At 39.4% G+C, this 25,547-nt stretch overlaps 1 protein-coding gene across 11 annotated transcripts in view; it reads right to left on the reverse strand.

Moving 5' to 3' along the window:
- The window catches only part of TENM2 (teneurin transmembrane protein 2), a 2,544,132-nt gene that overhangs the window by 2,200,554 nt on the left and 318,031 nt on the right, over positions 1 to 25,547 (reverse strand). The window contains exon 1 of one of the 11 annotated variants that reach the window (XM_073651115.1): positions 22,356 to 22,815. The exons of 8 other annotated variants lie outside the window; for them this stretch is intronic. In XM_073651115.1, the coding sequence (XP_073507216.1) occupies positions 22,356 to 22,401 (46 nt within the window). In that variant the 5' untranslated portion in view covers positions 22,402 to 22,815. Of the gene's footprint in view, positions 1 to 22,355; positions 22,816 to 25,547 lie in introns of those variants that run through there. 2 more of the 11 variants (XM_073651121.1, XM_073651123.1) reach the window with 2 other exon arrangements.

Consider the following 25,547-nt stretch of genomic DNA (forward strand, 5'->3'; position numbering starts at 1 on the left):
GTTAATAAATATAAAAAGTTCAAATCATCCCTCTTAACCTTATCAAAATTAAAAAAGGAAAAAAATAAAAACATATTTGATATCACCAAGTTTCTAAAAGTCTAATTTATTAAAACATGTAATAAATCAACTGTATTGGTAAATGCAGTAAAGAAAAAAAAAATCAAATCACCATAATTGTATTTTTTGGTCACCTCACTTTCCTAAAAAAAATTAATAATCAGCAAAACACAAGCCTTCACTCAGTTCTGTCAACAGACAAAAATGTTATGGTTCTTGGAAAAAAGCGACAAAGCAAGAAAAATTTTTTTTACAACATTTTACATTTTTTTTCATTACTTATAAAAAATTGATGCATGTTTGTTATGACAGTGACATCTAAATGGTTTACAGCAGCAACTGTAGTGCAACTCTATTTGCTGCTATTACAGACAGATGGATATGGAACATAGTTGGAGGGAGCTCTGTACCGACATTATTGTAGGTTTTGATCTGTGATAAAACTCGAGGCAGACCAAGCACAGTGTAATGAGACTCTGCTCCATTCTTACCAATACTTAAAGGGAACCTGTGTCCACTGATTCATGATACCCAAAGCACGGGCAGCATGAATCAGAGCATGGCTGCATGATTGCGGCCAGGTATATCTGATATAGTGTGAGACCTGTCAATCAACTTGAACAGTGCTGGGAAAGGCCATCCAGTGGTGATACAGGACTAACCTCATCATTGGTTTTATTCCCTGTCTCGATCATCTAACTAATATTTCTGAAAGAAATAAGCAATTGAGAGAATAATATACCTGATTGCAATAGTGCAGCCAGGCTCTAATTCATGTTGCCCATGCTATGGTTAGTATGAATCAGCTGACAGGTTGCCTTTAAACCACCAAAATGGGGACTAATATAACCTTCTAAATGGACTAAATTGAATAGGAAATTGTTTAACAATGTCTAGAGATTTCCACAAAATTTATCATGGCATTAAGAATTTGTCACAGATTTCAGATGTGGCAGTACAATGTATGTGAATTGGGCAAAAAAAAAATCAGTGCAGTAGAAGACATCTTTCCCATTTACAGTGAACTTCGTATGCAATGCAAAGTGTGATATCTATGGAAAAATCCCTGTGTTACAGATGTGCAGTTTATAGAGTGTACAATGATAAACTCTGCAGAGTCTGTCCACTGAAGGGAGGAAAAGGTTGCATTCATTCTTTTGGATGCTACTATACAGCCTTTGGTGCTGCTAAATAGGGAGATGACTGCAAAGCCTGCACTACTATTATGTTCTTCACAGACACCGTCATACACACACATATACCAGCGACCCTGCACATGGTCTTTACATTGGAAGCACAATGGACACAGGGGAAATATTGAACAGACTTTACAGCAAGCAATAAATAATCTATTGTTTCCACTATGGCTAAACCCCTATAAAACAGACAGGAATATGCTGGTATGGAGGAAGCCTACATCTATCCAAGTGTTACCAATAGGTCCACCTCTGCAGCACACCAGAACAGTGCTTCCCTTGCCGTACACCACACAAGCTCTTCTTACATATGATTTCATCAGGTTACACTATGTGCTGTGATGTGACATGATGCAAGCTCCTGCATGGTAAAGCCATATAACACTATTGCTCAGCCGTGCCATCATCCTGAATCTCAGCACTCACATACGTCACAACGGGCTGAATATGGCATGCAGGGTTACAATCGCTTTCGGAGAAGACAGGACTTATTCAAGAGCACTTTGTGACTGGTCTACGCTGGGAACTGAATGTGCAAGAGAGGCAATTTTATTTACAGCCAGGAGAATTTTTTTCTGCTCTGCAACCATGCGGCAATGTTTAATGAAGCCCCGGTGTGAAGATACATACGTGTCAGACAACGTAGGGAGAGTGTGCAGCTCACTTAGGGAATGATTGGAGTTCATGGATGCCAACAATGTGTAATGGAAAAGTGCATTTTCAGCTGTAACATCCAGAATAAATTAGAGACCATAAAACCAGTCGTAAAATACATATTGCATTTGTGGGAAGCCTTAAAACTACCTCTGTATACATGTGGGAGTGCTTTGTATTCCAGATTGTAAATGAACGAAAATAAGAGAGGATGGCTGATTTTATATCAGTACGTGGAAGTGGTAATGCACTGTAATTTGATTTACAGGCCGCCCTTGGCTTTTCTTAATTGAGGTAGGATAAAAAAAATAACCACCTAGAAATTACTAGTTGGGAAACGACATTGAGACAGAAGAAACAACGGCACGTGGCCTGTCCATGACAAGCCAGCATTGTATATATTAGGGGATGCACCACATGTTGTTTTAGGATTCTTTTGACCAACCTACAGTTTGACTAGGGTTTGCATCCGTATTCCATATTTACAAGAAATATACCAAGGGAAGTATTTAAAGGGGTATTCCCATCTGCAAGATTCTCTCCCAATATGTAGTAGGTGTAATAATAATAATATTAGAAAAACCTCCAATTAGAAATGTAGCATAGTTTTTCTGATTAACTATGTCTCTTTACTCATGTGGAGGCATTGCAGGATCTTAGGTCTCCATGGTTACGACCACAAGGGACTAGCTAACTGTCACTAAATCAGTGATTGTAACCATGGATATCTAACGTCCTGCAATGCCTGCAAATGAGGAAAGAGACATAGCAAATTAGAAAAACTATACTACATTTCTAATTGGAGGTATTTGCTAATATTATTATTATTACACCTACTACATATTGGGAGAGAATCTTGGAGATTTGGAGATAGGAATACCCCTTTAAGTCTCCTTTAAAGCAACCCTCCACCCTACATATTACATGTGACTTCCCTCTGTGGCCAACTCTGAGATCGGTGCCTGATCTTCATCTCCAACATGTACTCTGCAGAGGCATAGGGAGTGTGACGCACACCTCCTCTGCCTGTTCCCTGAAGATGGGGCAGCGACTTTAGAGAAGGAGGGAATGGAAGGAAGCACATTAGAAATGTAGTCACATTTCACATGGTGGTTGCTTTAAGAAACAGTTCAGACCTTTGCACACGTTTGCATACATTACATCTCATGTGGAGACATGAGAATGAGATTGAGATTGCAAGCTCTACAGGGCAGAACAGCTTAGTCGCTCATGTCCTGCTTTCCTCCATGCTCAACATAGGTAATGAGCGTCAGTATTGTGAGAGAGTAAATGCCAACTGTGTTCCTTGGCGATTTGGTAATACAGATTTCAAAGGCTGAACACTTCTCTGTACACTGCACAACAGGAATAAACAGGTATCTGGGTCACAGATACCAAATGCTACTTACATTCAGCTTTTTACATCATTTGCTCCTGCAGCTGGGAACTAACTGAAATATTAAAACCCTTAAACCAGAAAACTGGGGATGACGATCATGACAGCAAAAGCCATCAGGTCCAAGAATCTGTTCTATGAAGATATGCAACATTCCTGGCCGACGTTATAGAGCAGCGTGTCTATATATTCTAACAGGTATTATTACCTACTGAGACTTTATAGAAAAACTATTCAGACCTACACGGCACACTGGACAAGTGGTTAATGAGCATTTCCTCTAGAAAGCTGCCATACTGGACTCTCACACAGTAAAATTTGAATCAATATTTTCTATCAGTTTCTGTAAGCTAAGAAATCAGGAGTGAATGAATCAAAATGCAGAAGTTTGAGTAGTTCCATTATTCTTTTTGGGTTTTACTCCAGGTTTTTAGCCTTTTTCCATCACAGTGATTTTCATCCATTTTTTGTCTGTGTGTTAGGGTTCGCTCACACTAGCTTATCAAAAATTGGTCGCAGTCTCATCCAGGAAAGTGGTAGGTATTTTTCTCACTTGTCATCCATGTGTAATCTGTTTTTTTTTAATCAGCAGCTATTAAACTTTCACAGGACCATTTACAGTTTCTATACTATAGAATTGTAATGTATCCATAAAGATTGGTTGCCACTCTGATGGTCCATATGGCATCCGATTTTTTTCTCACACCCATCAGATTTTGAAGTGAAATCGCAGCATGCTGAAATTTTTTTCTCATGCTGAATACAGCTGTGAAAATACACAGATCTGCACTGCCTCACTGAATAACATTGGTCCGAGTGCAATACCTATTTTTCTCGCATTGCACTTGTCCGATTTGTACGCTAATGTGAACGAACCCTTAGGCCACAGTCACGTTCAGTATTTTACATCAGTATTTATAAGTCAAAACCAGGAGTGGGTGATAAATCCAGAAGTGGTAACGTGTTTCTATTATACTTTTCCTCTGATTGTTCCTCTCCTGGTTTTGGCTTACAAATACTGATGTAAAATACTGACCAAATACTGAATGTAGCCACAGTGTGAGTTTTTACTATTAGTGTGTTCTGATGGAGGTTTCCTATGCTTCTTGTGGCATTAGTCAGTTAAAATCAGATAGCCTACGATGCAAGTCAGGTGGCATCTGTGGGCTATCTGTTTTCTCACTGACCCATTAACTTGATTGGGCAAGCTCGATCTGAAATTCAGACAAAGTAAGGATATCTCTTTTTCCTTCCATAATGAAAAAAACTGATAAAACACATTAGTGGCACTCAGACCTACAAATGGGGCCTTGCAAATCCTTACGGAAAAAAAAAAATGGAAAATGTTACTTTTGCAAGATGCTTTACTATGCGTTTATTTTATGTCCCATAGAAGAGCTTATTTTGAAAACCAGGAAAACAAAACCATGAGCATTCTGTGCTTTGAGAAAAACACTATAACTGTAAAAATGCCACCAAAGTGCAGAAAAAGTACACATTGTACTCAGTATGCTTCTGTCTGCAGAATTTTAGGCCAACAAAATAAAGCTCACGAAAACACAGTGAAAAACGGCACAAATCTGTGTCACTTGTCTGAAAAGCGTTGTGTGGAAAAGCAGCCTAGGAACCTATTCAGATGTCAGTTTTTCCATGGACACATTAAATTTTATGGAGGCGTTCACACAACAGATTTTATGTTGCAAGAAGGACGAGAGATACATGCTCTATTCTGGTAGTGAATAGGTCAGTGGAGAAAATGGGACAGCATAGGCATGGCATGCATTTGATGTCTGTTTTCCACTGGTTGCTAGGGAAAGCTTAAGAAAGAAAGCTCCATCTGATTTTTTTTGCAAACCATTGACACACATGTAGTAAAAGTGCACTAATATGAATAAAGAGAAAATGTCAGCTCACCCCTGAGATGTAATCCTAGTCTGGCATGGAGCACGGAGTCCTCGCTGCTGCACAGCGCTAAGTTTTTCAGTCGAAACGCGTATGGCAGTTTTTATACACACCACCCCATAATATATGCTTTGTCATCTGAGATGTCCATTTTTTGTCTTTTCTACAAGTTTTTAAAAGGATTTGCCAATAAAGATTGTTGAATTTTAATTAGTTGCCCGATGTGTTGAGCTGGATCCATCTTCACTTCCTCAGTAAAAGTGCACACATGGAGCACAAATGGATGAAAAGCAGTTTTATTTACGGATATAAAAGGACATGGGAGCACAGATTAGGCTTAAAGCAAAGTCAAATACAGTCATTTATCTGGAAAAAACAGATCTAAATGGAAGGACATATAAAGGAAATGCCTATATATCTGCTCAATTTCTTCATCTAAAGAAAATGTAGGTGATGGGAAAGGAAAGCATGAATATTGTCACCACAATCAGTATGTCAATCGCATGAGGTTGGTAGGTTTTGCTTATTTTCTTGGCATGGCAGTTCATGACTGAGTAATGCTAAGATGGATAATGATGTTGAACAGCAGCGAAGATTATCGGAACCAGACATGCAATAACATATTTGCTGTGCTTGCTACCATAACAAAGACATCAACAAATGAACCTATAAATGAATGAAGCAGCAATATGTTCAGCTAATCTAGAAACGATGGTCAATAAAACACTGAAACCAATTTATCTTTAAGACATTATCTGAATTTTTTCTGAAGGAATATAGATTTGAGCTCATTTGATAATTCTGGTATTATATAAATACTCATCTGCTATCTTTCTGACCATATCTCCAGTAAGGAAACAAACGTTAGATTATAGGGATCTATGGTAACCACACTGATACTGAATGATGTTAAGGCCGAAAAGTAAGGGGCAGCACTATTTAAGTGATATCCCATGTATATAGATTCATGCAGTATGTTATAATGTATGAATAAATATATATTAACACATATCTGTTTTATAAATCCTTACTAGTCAAAAGAGATACAAGCCAATCCTTCACAGTTTACTGGAGGCTCTGCAGATGACACATTTTGTTTCAAACAAACACCTTGCAAAATAAGGCTATGTTCACACACGTTGTGTTTTTTTCTGCTGCAAATCTGCTGCTAACCGTTCTCTGGCAGGAAAACGTGCGTATTTGCTGTGTATTTTGCTGCGCATTTTTGACCATCCATTACTTTCTATGGGTGAAAAAACGCAACAAATCAGCGCGTTTCTGCTGCAGAAAAGCTGAAAGAAGTGACACGCTCTATTTTCCAAATAGGCAAGCAAGACAGAAAATACTGTAAAAATGTAATTAATAAATGGCAGTTAAGAGTAACAGTGGAGGCCAAGATAAGGTCTGAAAGACCAAGCAAAATATCAGTGACAGCTGCTCGGCGGATTGCTAGAAAGGCAAATTAAAAACCCCGCTTGGCTGCAAAAGACCTTCAGAAAGATTTAGCAGACTCTGTAGTTGTGGTACATTGCTCTACTGTTCAGAGACACCTGCACAAATATGGCCTTCAATGACAAGTCATCAGATGAAAACATCTCCTGCATTCTCACCATAAAATTCAGCATCAAAAGTATGCAAAAGAACATCTAAACAAGCCTGATGCATTTTAGAAACAAGTCCTGTGACTGGTGAGGTTACAATAGAACTCTTTGGCTACAATGATCAAAGGAATGTGTGGAGAAAAAAAAGAGCACAGAATTTCAGGAAAAAAACATCTTGCCAACCATTAAGCATGGGGGTGGATCAATCATGTTTTGGGGTTGTGCTGCAGCCAATGGCACGGGGAACATTTCACAGGCAGAGGGAAGAATGGATTCAATGAAATTTCAACAACTTCTTTATGCAAACATAACACCATCTGTAAAAAGCTGAAGTTGAAAAGAGGATGGCTTCTACAAATGGATAATGATCCTAAACAGACATCAAAATCCAGAATAGACAACCACAAAAGGCGCAAGCTTAAGGTTTTACAATGGCCCTCACAGTCCCCTGATCATTGAAAATCTGTGGCTAGACCTCAGAATAGCAGTGCATGCAAGATGACCCAGGAAACTCACAGAACTGAAAGAATTTTCCAAGGAAGAATGGATGAAAATCCCTTAAACAAGAATTGAAAGACCCTTGGCTAGCTACAAAAAGCATTTACAAGCTGTGATACTTTCAAAAAGGGGTGCTACTACATACTAACCATGCAGGGTGCCAAAACTATTGCATCGGCCTATTTTCATTTTTGTAATTTTTAGTAATTCTAAATTAGCTTTAGAAATGGTTTTATACCCTTTTCCTGACTGGTAGATCTCAATTACTTTGTTTCTCATTTGTTCCTGAATTTCTTTGGATCGCAGCATGATGTCTAGCTTTGGAGGATCTTTTGGTCTACTTCAGTTTCTCAGGCAGGTCCTAATTAAGTGATTTCTTGATTGAGAACAGGTGTGTCAGTAATCAGGCCTGTGCGTGGCTAGGGAAATTGATCTCAGTTTCCCAAAGATGTGAAAAACCACAGTTAATATTTGTTTTAAGGGGGGGGGGGCAATCACTTTTTCACACACAGCCCTGTAGGTACGGATTTCTTTTTCCCTTAATAATAAAGACCTTCATTTAAAAACTGCATTTTGTGTTTACTTGTGTTATCTTTGTCTAATATTTATATTTGTTTTGTGATCTGAAAACATTTAAGTGTGACAAAGATGTAAAAGAATAAGAAATCAGGAAGAGGCAAACACTTTTTTATACCACTTTTTGAGGGTTGATCCTGCTGACACACTCCCTTTAAAGTAGCTGGAGATGACAAATTTGCTTAACAGATTAAATAGATCCATACGTAAACATGAGAAGTGCCTTTGAAACTAATGTCCATGACAAATCACATAGAAATCGATTTTTTACCATTATTGTCTCTTATTTAAACTACGGCTTGTAATGTTCTCTTTGTGAAGGCCAAATTATAGCAATGGCACATTTCTCCCAAACAAAACAGGAGAAAATGTAATGGAGTGATTATTTCTACTTAAAATATGGACTTGTAACGCAAAAAGGAAAAACCATTTCCATTAAGAAGGTTATCGGCTTTATTTACACAGGCTTTCATATACTTTCTGTTAAATCGGTACTCAGTGAGTTTGAATGTTTTCATCAGTGTGGAACTGAGGCCTTGTTGGCCAGCTCACCCCTAATGATACCAAATGCAAACAATGTACCAGCGAGCAGCAAGAGAGTTCTTGGATGAACTTCTGTCCGGGACATAGATAATGATGGCCTATCCCCAGCACCCTGCCCCAAACTGCTGATACCTGCTTCAGCAGTGGCTGGATATGAACAATGTATGGAAGGGAACCCCACAGATTGCTACATTGTTTAATGGCAGCTGCCAAGTACTGCATCTTATCTCCCATTCAAGTGAATGATTAAAGTGTGAAAAGCGCAAACATTCAAGGAAAACAAATTATTCCAACAGAACGTTATCGACTCTAAGGCTGCGTTCACACATTGCGTATTTCCCTGCGTTTTTTTACGCTGCGTATTTTCCTGCTTTTTTTACCTGCGTTTTTTTACGCAGGTAAAAAAAGCACCTCCATTCACACACTGCGTTTTTTTGCTGCGTTTTTTACGGAGGTGCAGGAGAAAATGAAGTGTGAGGAGCATGGACACCTGTATGTAATGTAATGTATGTGTCTGTGTGTCTGTGTGTCCTGTCTGTGTCTATGTGTCGTGAGTGTCCTCCTAGCAGTGTATGTACAGACAGCTTCTGGCTGCAGTACATACACTGCTTTAAAAGAAATAAACTATGGATACTCACCTATCCGATGGATGGGAGAGGCGTCCGGTCCGGTCCCACGGCTTCCAGCATCTGCCGTGAAGCGATCAGCTGACTGTCACGTGACCGGCTTGTAAATCAGCTGACCGGAAGCCGGTTACAAGCCGGTTAGCTTACAGCTGATCGCTTCACCGGCAGATGCTGGAAGCGGCGGGACCGGACGGCTCTCCCATCCATCGGATAGGTGAGTATCCATAGTTTCTCCTGCGCCTCCATAGAAAAGCGCTGGAATTACGCTGTGTGTGAACACCGCTGCGTAATTTCATCGCTAATAATGGGCACAATAGGAGAAAGCGCAGGACGCAGCTGTGTAAAGAACTGACATGTCAATTCTTTACGCAGCTGCGCTTTCACGCTGCATAAAATCACACAATGTCTGAACGGCAAAGTGAATTTCCCATTCACTTTGCTGGCAGACACAAGGCACATTGTGTATTTTGAAAAAGCGCGAGCAAAAAAACCGGCAAAAATACGCAATGTGTGAACGCAGCCTTAACCCTTTAACAACTGATGTGTTTATTGTACAGCATAGACCTGACCCACACTATTATGGCACTTTGGTTACATGGGCACTTACATGGTAATAAATAGCCTCATTCTGTTTTTATGATGACATGAGGAACCCTTAATACCCATGTCTGTTTATGATGCGGTATTATTAGAGGTAAAAAGGATTTGTTAAGTCTCCTGACATTTTTTAATAAATACAAGTATGATTCTTTTCTCAAAATTCCTTGTCATGCCATTGATCCTGAATTTTATTGACAGCTGGGTGTTAATATTGCCCTTGTTTGTCTATGTATAGACTGGCACTATCAGCTTCACTGGGCAGTGTCAGAGTGTGCTGCCTCCACCTAGTAACAACTACTTGCCAATTACTCAGAAGTGTGTAGGAGGAATACACAAGTATAAGCACAATGTGGAATTCTGCTCCAGAATAATTTCATAAATAACCCAGGTATTTACTAAAATAGACACATACGGAGAGCACTGTCTCCTGTGTATCACTGCTGTGCAGTTCTCTGCCAAAGCAGTCTGATGCCAGCCCATGCAGTCAGCCATCTCTACGTACGGTTATTGAACTCTGCTAATCAATCAAGTTGTTAGTCAGACAATCAATGAAGCACTATGATAGAGAATATGAAATAATGTTATTAATCCACAAACCGAAAAAGGCATCAGACGTGAACTGGTCTCTTATCCATTCATTGCAAATCTAAAAAGGACTTTGCCCATTCTTAGATATAAATAATGTCTTGGCCCAAGCACTGACCATACGGCAATACAGACACATGGCAGTGACGGTGACCTCAGATGCCACGCTTTACAGTAGGTCCGTTGGTAGTAAACTCACAGGCAGCACAGGGAAGATTGGGATGTTACAAGTTGGGAAGGAACAGAGCAATATAGATAATTTAGTAATAACATGAGGTGTTCTGCCCATTCTATTTACACAGTGGCAGGTTAGCAGTCAGTAAGCTTTTTCAAAAAACATTATTCATTGACGAACCAAGACTTATGACAATTAACTTTCATTTGCATAAGCTCTTGAAATTCTCACTAAATGGATTGAAACTACATAAAATGAGGCTAATTAAGGCACAGTGAATCTTTTATTTCCTGAACGACTATAACCAATATACGTTTAAATAAAACTGTTAAAGTGTTAAAGTAGAAAAGCCGACACTGAAGATAGCGCAGATAATTGTACAATCAGCAGGATCAGGTAGGAACTCTGGACTGACAATTCAGTGTGTGTGTACCACAAAACCTGTTCAAAATAAACTGAATAATATTTCAACCAACTTACAGTATTTTATTTTCCAACTTAATGCAAGAACAAAATTAGTAAAATACATGATTATTTTTGTTCAGTATTTGTTCATAAATCTAAATATCTTTTATCCAAGAGACCGTTTCACCATTGTTTTTTTACATTGAATGCAGACCCTTTTTCTGGTTTTCTTAACTTACTAAATGATAAAGGAATGGGTCCCAGCTATGATGTATGATAAAATTATGAAGCAGCAATATCTGAAGAATTACTTTGACTATAACTATCGCTCATTGTAAGTAAATGCAGCCCAAATGTAAGCAAAAGTGTATTTAAAGTCTGTGTCTAATTTCAGCCATTGTGAAAACAGCTTTGGTTTGAATGGGCAGCACAACCCTGAGTAACATTATTTTCACTTTATGTTCTGCAAACATTGTACGTCCAGGAGGTGACAATGAGTCCCCCTAGATGTGCGTACACCATGACTCCGGCAGTAACAAGTGTACAAGTTGTGATGACAAGAGCTGCATTTCTATGGAGATACGAGTTCATCTCTAACACCTCTGCTAAACACCATCTCTCGCTGCTTTTCTGAAAAATCACAGAGTTGTGTTACTATATATCAACTGCGCCCAAAATGTTTAATGTATCTGCTGAAATAGCATTCGCTAGCCTGCAAATAAAATAATATGTCTCTGGTGGCCATTTAAAACTCTCAGACATTTCGGATTAAAAAGGACTGAGGTTTGGGGTACATCAATTAATAGTTAGCAGAAATGTAGGATCCGCAAAGTTGTGCTTCAGCCACAAATTTCTGAGGTCTGAAACACTTATCCTAAAAATACAGTAGACAAAATATCTTATAATACAGCACCATGTATTAAGAGGATCACAGCATACAGGAGGTCTTATAACAAAGCACCAGGCAATACAGTCAAGGCCAGAAGTTTTAAGACTGACACAAATTTTGGTTTTCACAAGGTTTACAGCCTCCAGCATAATTGAGCACCATATTTCAAGGAAAAGGTGATAACTAAGTGGCTCGGTGAACAAAACATTGTAATTTTGGGTCCATGGCCAGGAAACTCTCCAGATCTCAATCCCATTGAGAACCTGTAGTCAGTCATCAAAATGGGGGTGAACAAAGGAAAACACAGAAATTGTGATAAACTCCAAGCACTGATTAAGCAAGAATGGGCTGTCATCAGTCAGGATTTGGCTCAGAAGCAGAAATCTAACAAGCCAGGGTGAATTAGTAACATAGTACATAGTAACATAGTTTTTAAGGTTGAAGGAAGACTAAGGCTATGTGCCCACGATGCAGAAATGCTCAGGATTTTTTCCAGAGCGTTTCTGCATCTCCCTGGCAGAAAAAATGCATGTGGATTGTACATGCGGATTGTACATGTGGATTGTACATGTGGATTGTACATGCGGATTGTACATGCGTTTTTCCTGCCAGGGACAAGCGGAAATGAAGCGTTCTTCACATGCATTTCCGCATGCGGGTTGACAAGCGCTTTCCAAGTGATTTTAGCATCACTTGGAAAGTGCTTGTCAACTTGGTCACACTATATAGATTCATGCAAACGGCATGGATTTATATAGTGTGACCGAAAGAATGGTAAAAAATAAATACTTACCCTCTGATGGCCCCCGGTGTCTTGTTTCCCTCCGTCCTGGCTGCCGGCAGCAGTACACTGAATGACCTGCCAACGTCAGCGTCGCGTGACCTGTCACATGACTATGACGTCAGAGCAGGTCCTTCAGTCCATCGCTAGCTGCCGGCATGAAAGGACGAGCGCAGCGGGGGCCGCCAGAAGGTAAATATAATCTTTGTTTTTTATTTTATTCTTTTTTTCACAGTTTCTATGGTACCCGGGTCCGGAGGCGAGTCTCCTCTCCTCTAGACCTGGGTACCATCCGCACATTGAAACGCGTGCATTCCCCATGTCCTTATCTAGTGAAGCGGAATGCACGCGTTCTAATTCAAGTCAATGGCGGCGAAAACGCAGCACTTCCGCAAAATAATTGGCAGTGCTGCGTTTTTTTCCGCAATGCTAATCTGCAGCGGAAATTTCCACAGCATGTGCACAGCACATGCGGATTATCATTGGGGAACATGGCAGGCCTTCTACCATGCATTTTTTAAGCGTTTCTGCAGCATTTTTGCCGCTGCGGAAACGCTTAAAAAGGCATCATGGGCACACAGCCTAAGTCCATCTAGTTCAACCCATAGCCTAACATGTTGATCCAGAGGAAGGCAAAAAAACCCTGTGTGGAAACACCAAGCTCCACATTGGGGGAAAAATTCCTTCCTGACTCCACATACGGCAATCAGACTTGTTCCCTGGATCAATGTCCTATCAAGGAATCTAGTATATACAGTGCCTACAAGTAGTATTCAACCCCCTGCAGATTTAGCTGGTTGACACATGCGGAATTAACTTGGCATTGTGACATTTGTACTGTAGATCAGCCTGGAAGTGGGAAATGCTCTGCAGCAAATTTTGTTTTTGTTTTTTTTTTTGTTTTTTTTTAAAACGTTAAAAGTTAATTCAGAGTGTCATTTATAATTCAACCCCTCAAACCACAAGAATTCTGTTTGGTCCCCCTAAAGTATTAAGAAGTAGTTCAGGCACCAAGAATAATGAGCTTCACATGTGTGGATTAAAGATCTCTTTTGCCAGCCTTTTCTGACTATTTAAGACCCTCCCCAAACTTGTGAACAGCACTCAGACATGGTCAACATGGGAAAGACAAAGGAGCATTCCAAGGCCATCAGAGACAAGATCGTGGAGGGTCACAAGGCTGGCAAGGGGTACAAAACCCTTTCCAAGGAGTTGGGCCTACCTGTCACCACTGTTGGTAGCATCATCCGTAAGTGGAAGGCTTATGGAACTACTGTTAGCCTTCCACGGCTTGGACAGCCTTTGAAAGTGTCCTCCCGTGCCGAGGCCAGGCTTGTCCGAAGAGTCAAGGCTAACCCAAGGACAACAAGGAAGGAGCTCCGGGAAGATCTCATGGCAGTGGGGACATTGGTTTCAGTCAATACCATAAGTAATGTACTCCACCGCAATGGTCTCCATTCCAGACGAGCCCGTAAGGTACCTTTACTTTCAAAGCGTCATGTCAAGGCTCGTCTACAGTTTGCTCATGATCACTTGGAGGACTCTGAGACAGACTGGTTCAAGGTTCTATGGTCTGATGAGACCAAGATCGAGATCTTTGGTGCCAACCACACACGTGACGTTTGGAGACTGGATGGCACTGCATACGACCCCAAGAATACCATCCCTACAGTCAAGCATGGTGGTGGCAGCATCATGCTGTGGGGCTGTTTCTCAGCCAAGGGGCCTGGCCATCTGGTCCGCATCCATGGGAAGATGGATAGCACGGCCTACCTGGAGATTTTGGCCAAGAACCTCCGCTCCTCCATCAAGGATCTTAAGATGGGTCGTAATTTCATCTTCCAACAAGACAACGACCCAAAGCACACAGCCAAGAAAACCAAGGCCTGGTTCAAGAGGGAAAAAGTCAAGGTGTTGGAGTGGCCTAGTCAGTCTCCTGACCTTAACCCAATTGAAAACTTGTGGAAGGAGCTCAAGAATAAAGTCCACATGAGACACCCAAAGAACCTAGATAACTTGGAGAAGATCTGCATGGAGGAGTGGGCCAAGATAACTCCACAGACCTGTGCCGGCCTGATCAGGTCTTATAAAAGACAATTATTAGCTGTAATTGCAAACAAGGGTTATTCCACAAAATATTAAACATAGGGGTAAAATAATAATTGACCCACACTTTTATGTTTAAAATTTAATAAAATTCAACTGAGCAACATAACTTTTTGGTTTGTAAGATTTATGCTTCTGTTCATAAAATCTACTCTCGTTTGCAGTTTGAAGGCTCTAACTTATTTGCATCTTATCAAACCAGCTAAATCTGCAGGGGGTTGAATACTACTTGTAGGCACTGTATAACCTGTAATATTATACTTTTCAAGAAAGGCATCCATGCCATTCTTAAATTTTAGTAGTGAATCACTCGTTACAACATCATGCGGCAGAGAGTTCCATAGTCTCACTGCTCTTATAGTAAAGAATCCGCGTCTGTGATTATGATTAAACCTTCTTTCCTCCAGACGTAGAAGATGCCCCCTTGTCCCCGTCTCTGGCCTCAGAGTAAAAAGATCAGTAGAAAGGTCTTTGTACTGTCCCCTCATATACTTGTACGTAGTAATAAGATCACCCCTAAGCCTTTGTCTTTCCAAACAAAATAACCCCAAGTGTAATAACTTGTCTTGGTATTGCAGACCCCCCAGTCCTCTAATAACCTTGGTCGCTCTTCTCTGCACCCTCTCTAGTTCATCTATGTCTTTCTTATACACCGGAGACCAGAACTGTACACAGTATTCTAAGTGTGGTCGCACTAGTGACTTGTATAGAGGTAAAATTATGTTCTCCTCATGAGCATCTATGCCTCCTTTAATGCATCCCATTATTTTATTTGCCTTTGCAATAGCTGCCTGACACTGGCCACCAAACGTAAGCTTGTCGTCAACCAATACACCCAGGTCTTTTTCAGCGACAGTTTTGGCCAGTGTTTTACAATTAAGCATATAATTAAACATTTTTTTCCTCTACCCAAGTGCATTACCTTATATTTATCCCCATTAAAGTTCATTTGCCATTTATCAGCCCAAGCTTCTAGTTTACATAGATCCTCCTGTAATATAAAATTGTCCTCCTCTGTATTGATTACCCTGCAGAGTTTAGTGTCATCTGCAAATATTGAAATACTACTCTGTATGCCCCCTACAAGGTCATTAATAAATATGTTAAAAAGAAGCGGGCCCAATACTGACCCCTGTGGTACCCCACTGTTAACTGAGACCCAGTCTGAGTGTGTTCCATTAATAACCACCCTTTGTTTCCTACCACTGAGCCAGTTCTTAACCCACATACATATATTTTCCCCTATCCCCATTGTTCTCATTTTATGTATCAACCTTTTGTGTGGAACTGTATCAAAAGCTTTTTGAAAAGTCCATATACACAACATCCACTGCATTTCCTTGGTCCAGTCCAGAACTTGCCTCCTCATAAAAGCTGATCAGATTAGTTTGACAGGAACGGTCCCTCGTAAACCCAGGTTGATATTGGGTCATGAAGTTATTCTTCTTCAGATACTCTAGTATAGCATCTCTTAGGAAACCCTCCAGGATTTTACCCACAGTAGAGGTTAATCTTACTGGCCTATAATTTCCAAGTTCGGTTTTTGTCCCCTTTTTGAATATTGGCACCACATTTGCTATACGCCAGTCCTGTGGTACAGACCCTATTATTATGGAATATTAAAAATAATGGTCTATCTATGACGTTACTTAATTCCTGCAGTACTCGCGGGTGTATCCCATCCAGGCCCGGGGATTTAATTGCTGAAGACTCGAAAAATAAGAGTCAACACTAAAAACAATGAGCCTTTGCATAAACTTGATGTAATTGTCAAGAAAAGTGTAAACCTTATGAAATGCTGATAATTGTAACCAAAGAAACAACTAAGATCTAAAATCACTGAAGCATCAAACTTTGTGAAAACCTAAATTTGTGTCAGTCTCAAAACTTTTGGCCACCACTTCAAAAGGCTGTGCTCACATGTTGCAATAATGCTGTTTTTTTGTGCGCTTCTGTTTTGTATCCTCATGCTATCTGCAGGTATCCAGAACAACATGCAAAATAATCTACTATGCGTTTTTTCTACATCTTCTCATTTATTTAATGCATTTTAGTGCAAATTTGATACAGCGTTGTATGGTGCTTTTTAGCACAGAAAAGCTTTGGTTCTGCATTTAAATCGACAATTGCATTTTTACAAGCATTTTTCCTGGCTCCCTATAGAAGGCTATAGGGGAAAGCACCACTATATACAGGACATTATATAGCACAGCGCCAGGTAATATATGGATCACTATATACAGGACATTATATAACACAGCACCAGGTAATATAAAGATTACTATATACAGGACATTATATAGCACAGCACCAGGTAATATAAGGAATACTATATACTGGACATTATATAGCACATAACCAGGTAATATAAGGATCACTATATACAGGATATTATATAGCACAGCACCAGGTAATAGAAGGATCATTACATACAGAATATTATATAGCACATCACCAGGTAATATAAGGATCACTATATACAGGACATTATATAGCACAGCACCAGGTAATATAAGGATCACTATATACAGGACATTATATAGCACAGCACCAGGTAATATAAGGATCACTATATACAGGACATTATATAGCACAGCACCAGGTAATATAAGGATCATTACATACAGAACATTATATAGCACAGCACCAGGTAATATAAGGATCACTATATACAGGACATTATATAGCACAGCACCAGGTAATATAAGGATCACTATATACAGGACATTATATAACACTGCACCAGGTAATATAAGGATCACTATATACAGGACATTATATAGCACAGCACCAGGTAATATAAAGATCACTATATACAGGACATTATATAACACAGCACCAGGTAATATAAGGATCACTATATACAGGACATTATATAGCACAGCACCAGGTAATATAAGGATCACTATATACAGAACATTATATAGCACGGCACCAGGTAATATAAAGATCACTATATACAGGATATTATATAGCACATCACCAGGTAATATAAGGATCACTATATACAGAACATTATATAACAAAGCACCAGGTAATATAAGGATCAATATATACAGGACATTATATAGCACAGCACCAGGTAATATAAGGATCACTATATACAGGACATTATATAGCACAGCACCAGGTAATATAAGGATCACTATATACAGGACATTATATAGCACAGCACCAGGTAATATAAGGATCACTATATACAGGACATTATATAACACAGCACCAGGTAATATAAGGATCACTATATACAGGACATTATATAGCACATCACCAGGTAATATAAGGAACACTATATACAGAACATTATATAGCACAGCACCAGGTAATATAATGATCACTATATACAGGACATTATATAGCACAGCACCAGGTAATATAAGGATCACTATATACAGGACATTATATAGCACAGCACCAGGTAATATAAGGATCACTATATACAGGACATTATATAACACTGCACCAGGTAATATAAGGATCACTATATACAGGACATTATATAGCACAGCACCAGGTAATATAATGATCACTATATACAGGACATTATATAGCACATCACCAGGTAATATAAGGATCACTATATACAGGACATTATATAGCACAGCACCAGGTAATATAAGGATCACTATATACAGGACATTATATAGCACAGCACCAGGTAATATAAGGATCACTATATACAGGACATTATATAGCACATCACCAGGTAATATAAGGATCACTATATACAGGACATTATATAGCACAGTGCCAGGTAATATAAGGATCACTATATACAGGACATTATATAGCACAGCACCAGGTAATATAAGGATCACTATATACAGGACATTATATAACACTGCACCAGGTAATATAAGGATCACTATATACAGGACATTATATAGCACATCACCAGGTAATATAAGGATCACTATATACAGGACATTATATAGCACAGTGCCAGGTAATATAAAGATCACTATATACAGGACATTATATAGCACAGCACCAGGTAATATAAGGATCACTATATACAGAACATTATATAACACAGCACCAGGTAATATAAGGAATACTATATACAGGACATTATATAGCACAGCGCCAGGTAATATAAGGATCGCTATATACAGGACATTATATAGCACAGCACCAGGTAATATAAGGAATACTATATACAGGACATTATATAGCACAGCGCCAGGTAATATAAGGATCGCTATATACAGAACATTATATAGCACATCACCAGGTAATATAAGGAATACTATATACAGGACATTATATAGCACAGCGCCAGGTAATATAAGGATCACTATATACAGAACATTATATAGCACATCACCAGGTAATATAAGGAATACTATATACAGGACATTATATAGCACAGCGCCAGGTAATATAAGGATCGCTATATACAGGACATTATATAGCACAGCACCAGGTAATATAAGGATCACTATATACAGAACATTATATAGCACAGCACCAGGTAATAGAAGGATCATTACATACAGAACATTATATAGCACGGCACCAGGTAATATAAGGATCACTATATACAGGACATTATATAGCACATCACCAGGTAATATAAGGATCACTATATACAGGACATTATATAGCACAGTGCCAGGTAATATAAGGATCACTATATACAGGACATTATATAGCACATCACCAGGTAATATAAGGATCACTATATACAGGACATTATATAGCACAGTGCCAGGTAATATAAGGATCACTATATACAGGACATTATATAGCACAGCACCAGGTAATATAAGGATCACTATATACAGGACATTATATAGCACAGCACCAGGTAATATAAGGATCATTACATACAGAACATTATATAGCACAGCACCAGGTAATATAAGGATCACTATATACAGAACATTATATAGCACAGCACCATCGCTATATACTGGACTACCAGGCTACTAATGTTGTTTGCTGGAACCATTTCCATCGAGCGTAAAATGATATGCCACCATTTTATGGCGTCGTACACACATAGTTATTGGGCCAGTGTTTTCTATGTGGAAAATAATAATGAAGTGATCTCGCTGTTGGTAAGAAGAATCCGCGCCCCCCATCATTTAGCCCGAGCAGATTAGGCGGTTAAGAATGGTTTCCTCTGTGTAGTATATGGTGACACGCTCATATGGATAAATCCTGGATCACACTCAGTGGTCTTCAGACCTGTCAGTAGATGTAATATGTCTACAAATAAATACTTGTACAGATAGAGGTCAGTGCTTACTTGAAATTGCATCAGTAAAATCTCCATCTATGCAGTGCGATTACGGTCCTCTGGGATGAATTTCTCATTTTACCACAAAGACTCCTATCATAACTGTTTCATATCAAGAAGTGCTTCTGGTTTTCAGGTTACAAGCAGAATTCACATTACACTTTCTCTATTTTTATCCTTCCCTTTGGACTTTAGAAAGTTGTCTATGTAACTAGTTTTCCTGAAGCTCAGAAGCTCCTCTACCCGAAGCGGAGTGTTTATTAATATCCTTCTGCAGGCCTTTGTGCGTTTTAATATGTCTCCAATGTTAATCAGCCCATTAATGTGGGCATCTGCCTCAAGCCCCTTAATAGCCATTCCAGACTTCTAGTTCACATCTCCACTTTGCTTACAATTCATTGGTGTTACGTGTTCTGCATTTCAATTAACCCTTTCCATAGGCAATTCCATTTGCACAAATTTTAAAAAGGACTAATACCCTACTTTAGCAACCGCTTTAACTAAAAGGCTGCGATTTCAACAGACATATGACTTCTAAACGGAGAAAACAAGCAACACATTTAAGGCAAGGTAGCGCAGCGTCCTGAGCTGTTCAGCATTAAACACAAAGGGAAGGTTTATTGTATTCTTCAGCTTAATCACCCACTCAGGTAAGTGGTAACAGCAGGTACTGTGTTAGCTCCTACTTTCCTTTCCTAATGCCAATGTTGTGTGCCCGGGCACTGAGGCAATGCCTTTCTTTGCTCTGCAGCAACATCTACTGGTAAAAGTACAGCAAAGCGTCCACACAGATACCAAGCAGGTGCTGGACTGGTGCTATGTGACGGTGTCCAGAGAAGTGCGCCTTAGTACAGTCACTCTGCGCAGTCCTGTACCTGCTAATTAATGCCGTATAACAGCTGTAATAATAACAGGCAGCAAAATGAGAGAAATAAATGTTACAGATGGACACAATGAAGATTCTCCAGAAATATGTATATTCTCAATATGTGTATTACTAGATACCACTAATAATACCAGAGCTAGAAGAACAACATATAAACTATGATGCCGAAGCGGGGAGGAATGGCTGTGCATGTGTTAATAAATGGGTATAATAGCTATATTGTGTGCGTGTATATAATATACATATTGTGTGTGTTTATATATACATATATATATATAAATACAAATATATAATATTGCCGTGTGTATATGTATGTATGCACATAAATATATAGTATGTATTTACTATTTATACATCTACAGTTTGCATTATTATTATTATGTATTATTATTATATCTTTGACTAAAAGAAATTACAAAAATATTCTTTTTTTGTCGCATATTACAGCCCGCCGTAATCCATTCACGCTGCCAACCCTGACCCAACACAAACCCTTAAACGCCGGCAGAGAGCGGCGTGACGACTCTGCTTAGACGTGATTCTCTCTACCTGTTCTGTCTTAAAATACAAGCCCTGTGAATTTCATGGAAAGCACAGTTTTGTTTCAGAACATATGGGATGCCATTTGGCTCGAGCGTTACTACAAAATCTAATAATCAGTTGGGAACAAGGTTTTCTATGAACTCATTCAGTGCTGAAGTGCCCTGCTGCCTACTGATACAGCAGGCCCGCTGACAACCCAATAACCTGGAGGATAGTGTGCTATGGGGGTACTTGGAGAGGACGGGGCGCCCAACAGATTCGCCCCAAATTCCGTCACATATATATTGAGCTGAATGTGCCATCTGTAAGTGGCTTCTTGCATGAAGTCCAGAAAGTGCAGCGTATCATGGGAGTATAATTCCAGCTCTTGTTCCTGCATGCAATGAAAGCCTGATAGGATTAGAGGACAACGCTGGATATTCAGGGAGAAAAAAATCAATGGGTGCCTTGAAAGCAGGGCAATCAAGATAGTTTTTGTGAGCGGAGCTGCACTGGGTCAGCTCATTTATCATGGCATTCTTACATATGCCAAGTGCACTATGTATATCCAGCTGCCACTAATGCCCGCTGCATACAGAATAAAGCCTGCATTCTGCTACTTTTTTGGGATGGAAATTTCAGCGTTGGCAACCTTTCCTCAAAACACAAGGAATCAAAAAGCAGTGCAAAAAAAAGTAACAATGGGAATGGAGTCTAGCGGCATCTGCCCAAGTTCACCTCCTAACTTAGCCCCACTCGTAAGGTGGCATTAAAAAGACTTCAATCTGCCTAAATGGCAATTCTCAAGGAAACTTCATTCCTCAATCAGCATTAACCTAGTGCCCGACCAGAGCCCACCCAATGCGACCACTGCCCAGAGGCAAGGGAGCCATCTGTCAGCAGCAATGTCATCCGCGAGAGAGGAGGCAGGAGCCGTCCTGGAATACAATGCAATGCTTCCTAGCAACTGCGTGCCAAGTCGCCATAGTCTGCAGTCCCAGTGCTAAGCATGGCATGGGGGAGCCGGCACGGGGCTGCCGCAGGCGAGGACCGGAGCAATGTACCCGGCTCTGCTGGGCAGACACAGCGCTGCCGCCGCCCGCACTCACCTGCCTCTGCCGCGGGCTTCCTCCCCTTAGTACCCGGCTGGAGCATCGCTCTTTGTCCAGTCACCGCCACAGTACTAGGTCCTGGAGCTGCGGGCGGCTAGTGGCGCTCTCTCTGCTCGTGGTCCCGTGTTAGTAAATCCCGTGGACAGGAGGAGCGGGAGCGATGAGACGGCGCCTCAGTCCTGTGCACAAGTGAGAGGGAGAAGCTGTGACTGCGAGTGAGGAGCCTCACACATGATGACAGCGCTCCGGCGTGAGCACAGAGGGACGAGTCACCGGAATGTGACAGCACATGGGAGTCAATGCAGAGCCGCCGCCACCGCCACACATAGGTACAGTACGGGGGAGGCACCGTGCTCTCTCCGCCTGCACCGCTCTAATGCCAGCTCGTCACTACTACCACCTCATTAGCAGCACTGCTGACTGGCAGGCATTGTGCTCCCAGCTCGTGGAGGCTCCACGCGTGTACAGGTGGAGCGGAGCCCACGGTGTCCTCACCAGCAGCCGGAGATTCCCCCAGGACTGCAGCTAATTCCACACATCTAGCTATACAGCGGGAGGGTTTACTATGAATAGATAGCTGTCTGTCTAGTCTCTAGCTATACATCCATGTATCTATAGAGCTGCAATTTACTATAAATAGGCATGGAGATATACCTGTCTACGTTATAGCTAGCTATACTTCTACCCCCTATCTAACCATCTTTCCAGCTGTAATTTACTATAAATAGATATATGGATAGAAATATAGATATGGTAAAGATAGGTATCTATTCTATATCTCTCTATACCATATCTATATTTCTATCCATATATCTATCTATAGAACTGTAACTATACATAGATAGGTATGGAGATCTAGATACGTATCTCTCTATCTATCTATCTATCTATCTATCATCTATGTATCTATCTATCCATATCTATCTATCTATCTATCATCTATGTATCTATCTATCCCATATCTATCTATCCCATATCTATTTATCTATCTATCTATCTATCTATCCCATATCTATCTATCTCATATCTATCTATCTATCTATCTATCTATCTTTCTATCTATCTATCTATCTATCTATCTATCCCACATCTATCTATCTATCTATCTATCTATCTATCTATCTATCCCATATCTATCTATCCCATATCTATTTATCTATCTATCTATCTATCTATCTATCTATCTATCCCATATCTATCTATCCCATATCTATCTATCTATCTATCTATCTATCTATCTATCTATCTATCTGATGTCTATCTATCTATCTCATATCTATCTATCTATCTATCTATCTATCTATCTATCCCATATCTATCTATCTATCCCATATCTATCTATCCCATATCTATTTATCTATCTATCTATCCCATATCTATCTATCCCATATCTATCTATCCCATATCTATCTATCCCATATCTATTTATCTATCTATCTATCCCATATCTATCTATCCCATATCTATCTATCCCATATCTATCTATCTATCTATCTATCCCATATCTATCTATCTATCTATCTATCCCATATCTATCTATCCCATATCTATCTATCTATCTATCTATCTATCTATCTATTTATCTATCTATCTATCCCATATCTATCTATCCCATATCTATCTATCCCATATCTATCTATCTATCTATCTATCCCATATCTATCTATCTATCTATCCCATATCTATCTATCTATCTATCTATCCCATATCTATTTATCTATCTATCTATCCCATATCTATCTATCTATCTATCTATCTATCTATCTATCCCATATCTATCTATCTATCTATCTGATGTCTATCTATCCCATATCTATCTATCGATCTATCTATCTATCCCATATCTATCTATCTATCTATCTATCTATCTATCTATCTATCCCATATCTATATATCCCATATCTATCTATCTATCTATCTATCTATCTATCTATCTATCTATCTATCCCATATCTATCTATCTATTTATCTATCTATCCCATATCTATCTATCTATCTATCCCATATCTATCTATCTATCTATCTATCTATCTATCTATCTATCTATCTATCTATCTATCCCATATCTATCTATCTATCCCATATCTATCTATCTCATATCTATCTATCTATCTATCTATCTATCTATCCCATATCTATCCCATATATTGAAATTTACCTCTTTTACCATCCACCTTGCCTCAGTCAGCTAAAAAGCTGCAAATTAGCAACACTATCTATCCTATATCTATCCCATATATATGTATCCCATATATCTATCACATATCTATCCATATTTCTATCTATATCTGTCTATCTACATAGAGGAAAATACATAGATATAGATAGAAATATGTGATAGATATATGGGATACATATATATAGGAGAGATAGTGATGCTAATTTGCAGCTTTTTAGCTGACTGAGGCAAGGTGTATGGTAAAAGAGATAAATTTCAGTGCCAGTCTCGCTATATAGTCAGCAAATGATACTATATACAAGATATACTGGCTCCTTAATTATTTGTCATGTGAATAATCCATTATCTGTATCACCCCTGCTGTAGCTGTACATGACAGGATGCTGCCCCTGGACCGGGCACAGAAGTAGAATCTGGATATATTTATATATAGATATACACACAGATAATCTATATATATATATATATATATATTTATATATATATATATATATATATATATATATGTGTATCTTTCTCTTTCCATATACACATACACATAGGTCAGTGAATCGTAACAGATGCCTCCATATATTCAGAGTGTACATGATACACGTATATTTTGTGCTTCTCGCGTACACCCCCCGCTAGCCGCCCGTCCGCTGCACATAAGTGAAGCTATATAGAGAGCCTCTTCATATTGGGAGAGGACGATTTGCTCTCTACGATGACAAAGCATTTCCAGTAGTTAGTGACTAGACTCTGGGAATCTGGCTGTGCCACCATGCAGTAAGCCTGAGGTCCTGTAAATACATTGTGCTGGGGACTATTGATGAAATGAATCTTTGCATCCTTAGAAGAATCAGGTTTTTAAGCTTGTCTTCCCGCGATGCTTCTATTCAGTCAAATCCTTCATTTAACAGCACTCACAAATGTCAGAGACTCATTAAAAACACAAGACATGAGGAAAAGAATGGACAGATGCACAACATTCAAAGCCTGTCAGCCTTTATGTAAGAAGCTGCATGCAT

The sequence above is a fragment of the Phyllobates terribilis genome, unplaced genomic scaffold (genome assembly GCF_046119375.1).
Source record: "Phyllobates terribilis strain yellow unplaced genomic scaffold, ASM4611937v1 Scaffold_11__3_contigs__length_659146591, whole genome shotgun sequence".
NCBI lineage: Eukaryota > Metazoa > Chordata > Amphibia > Anura > Dendrobatidae > Phyllobates > Phyllobates terribilis.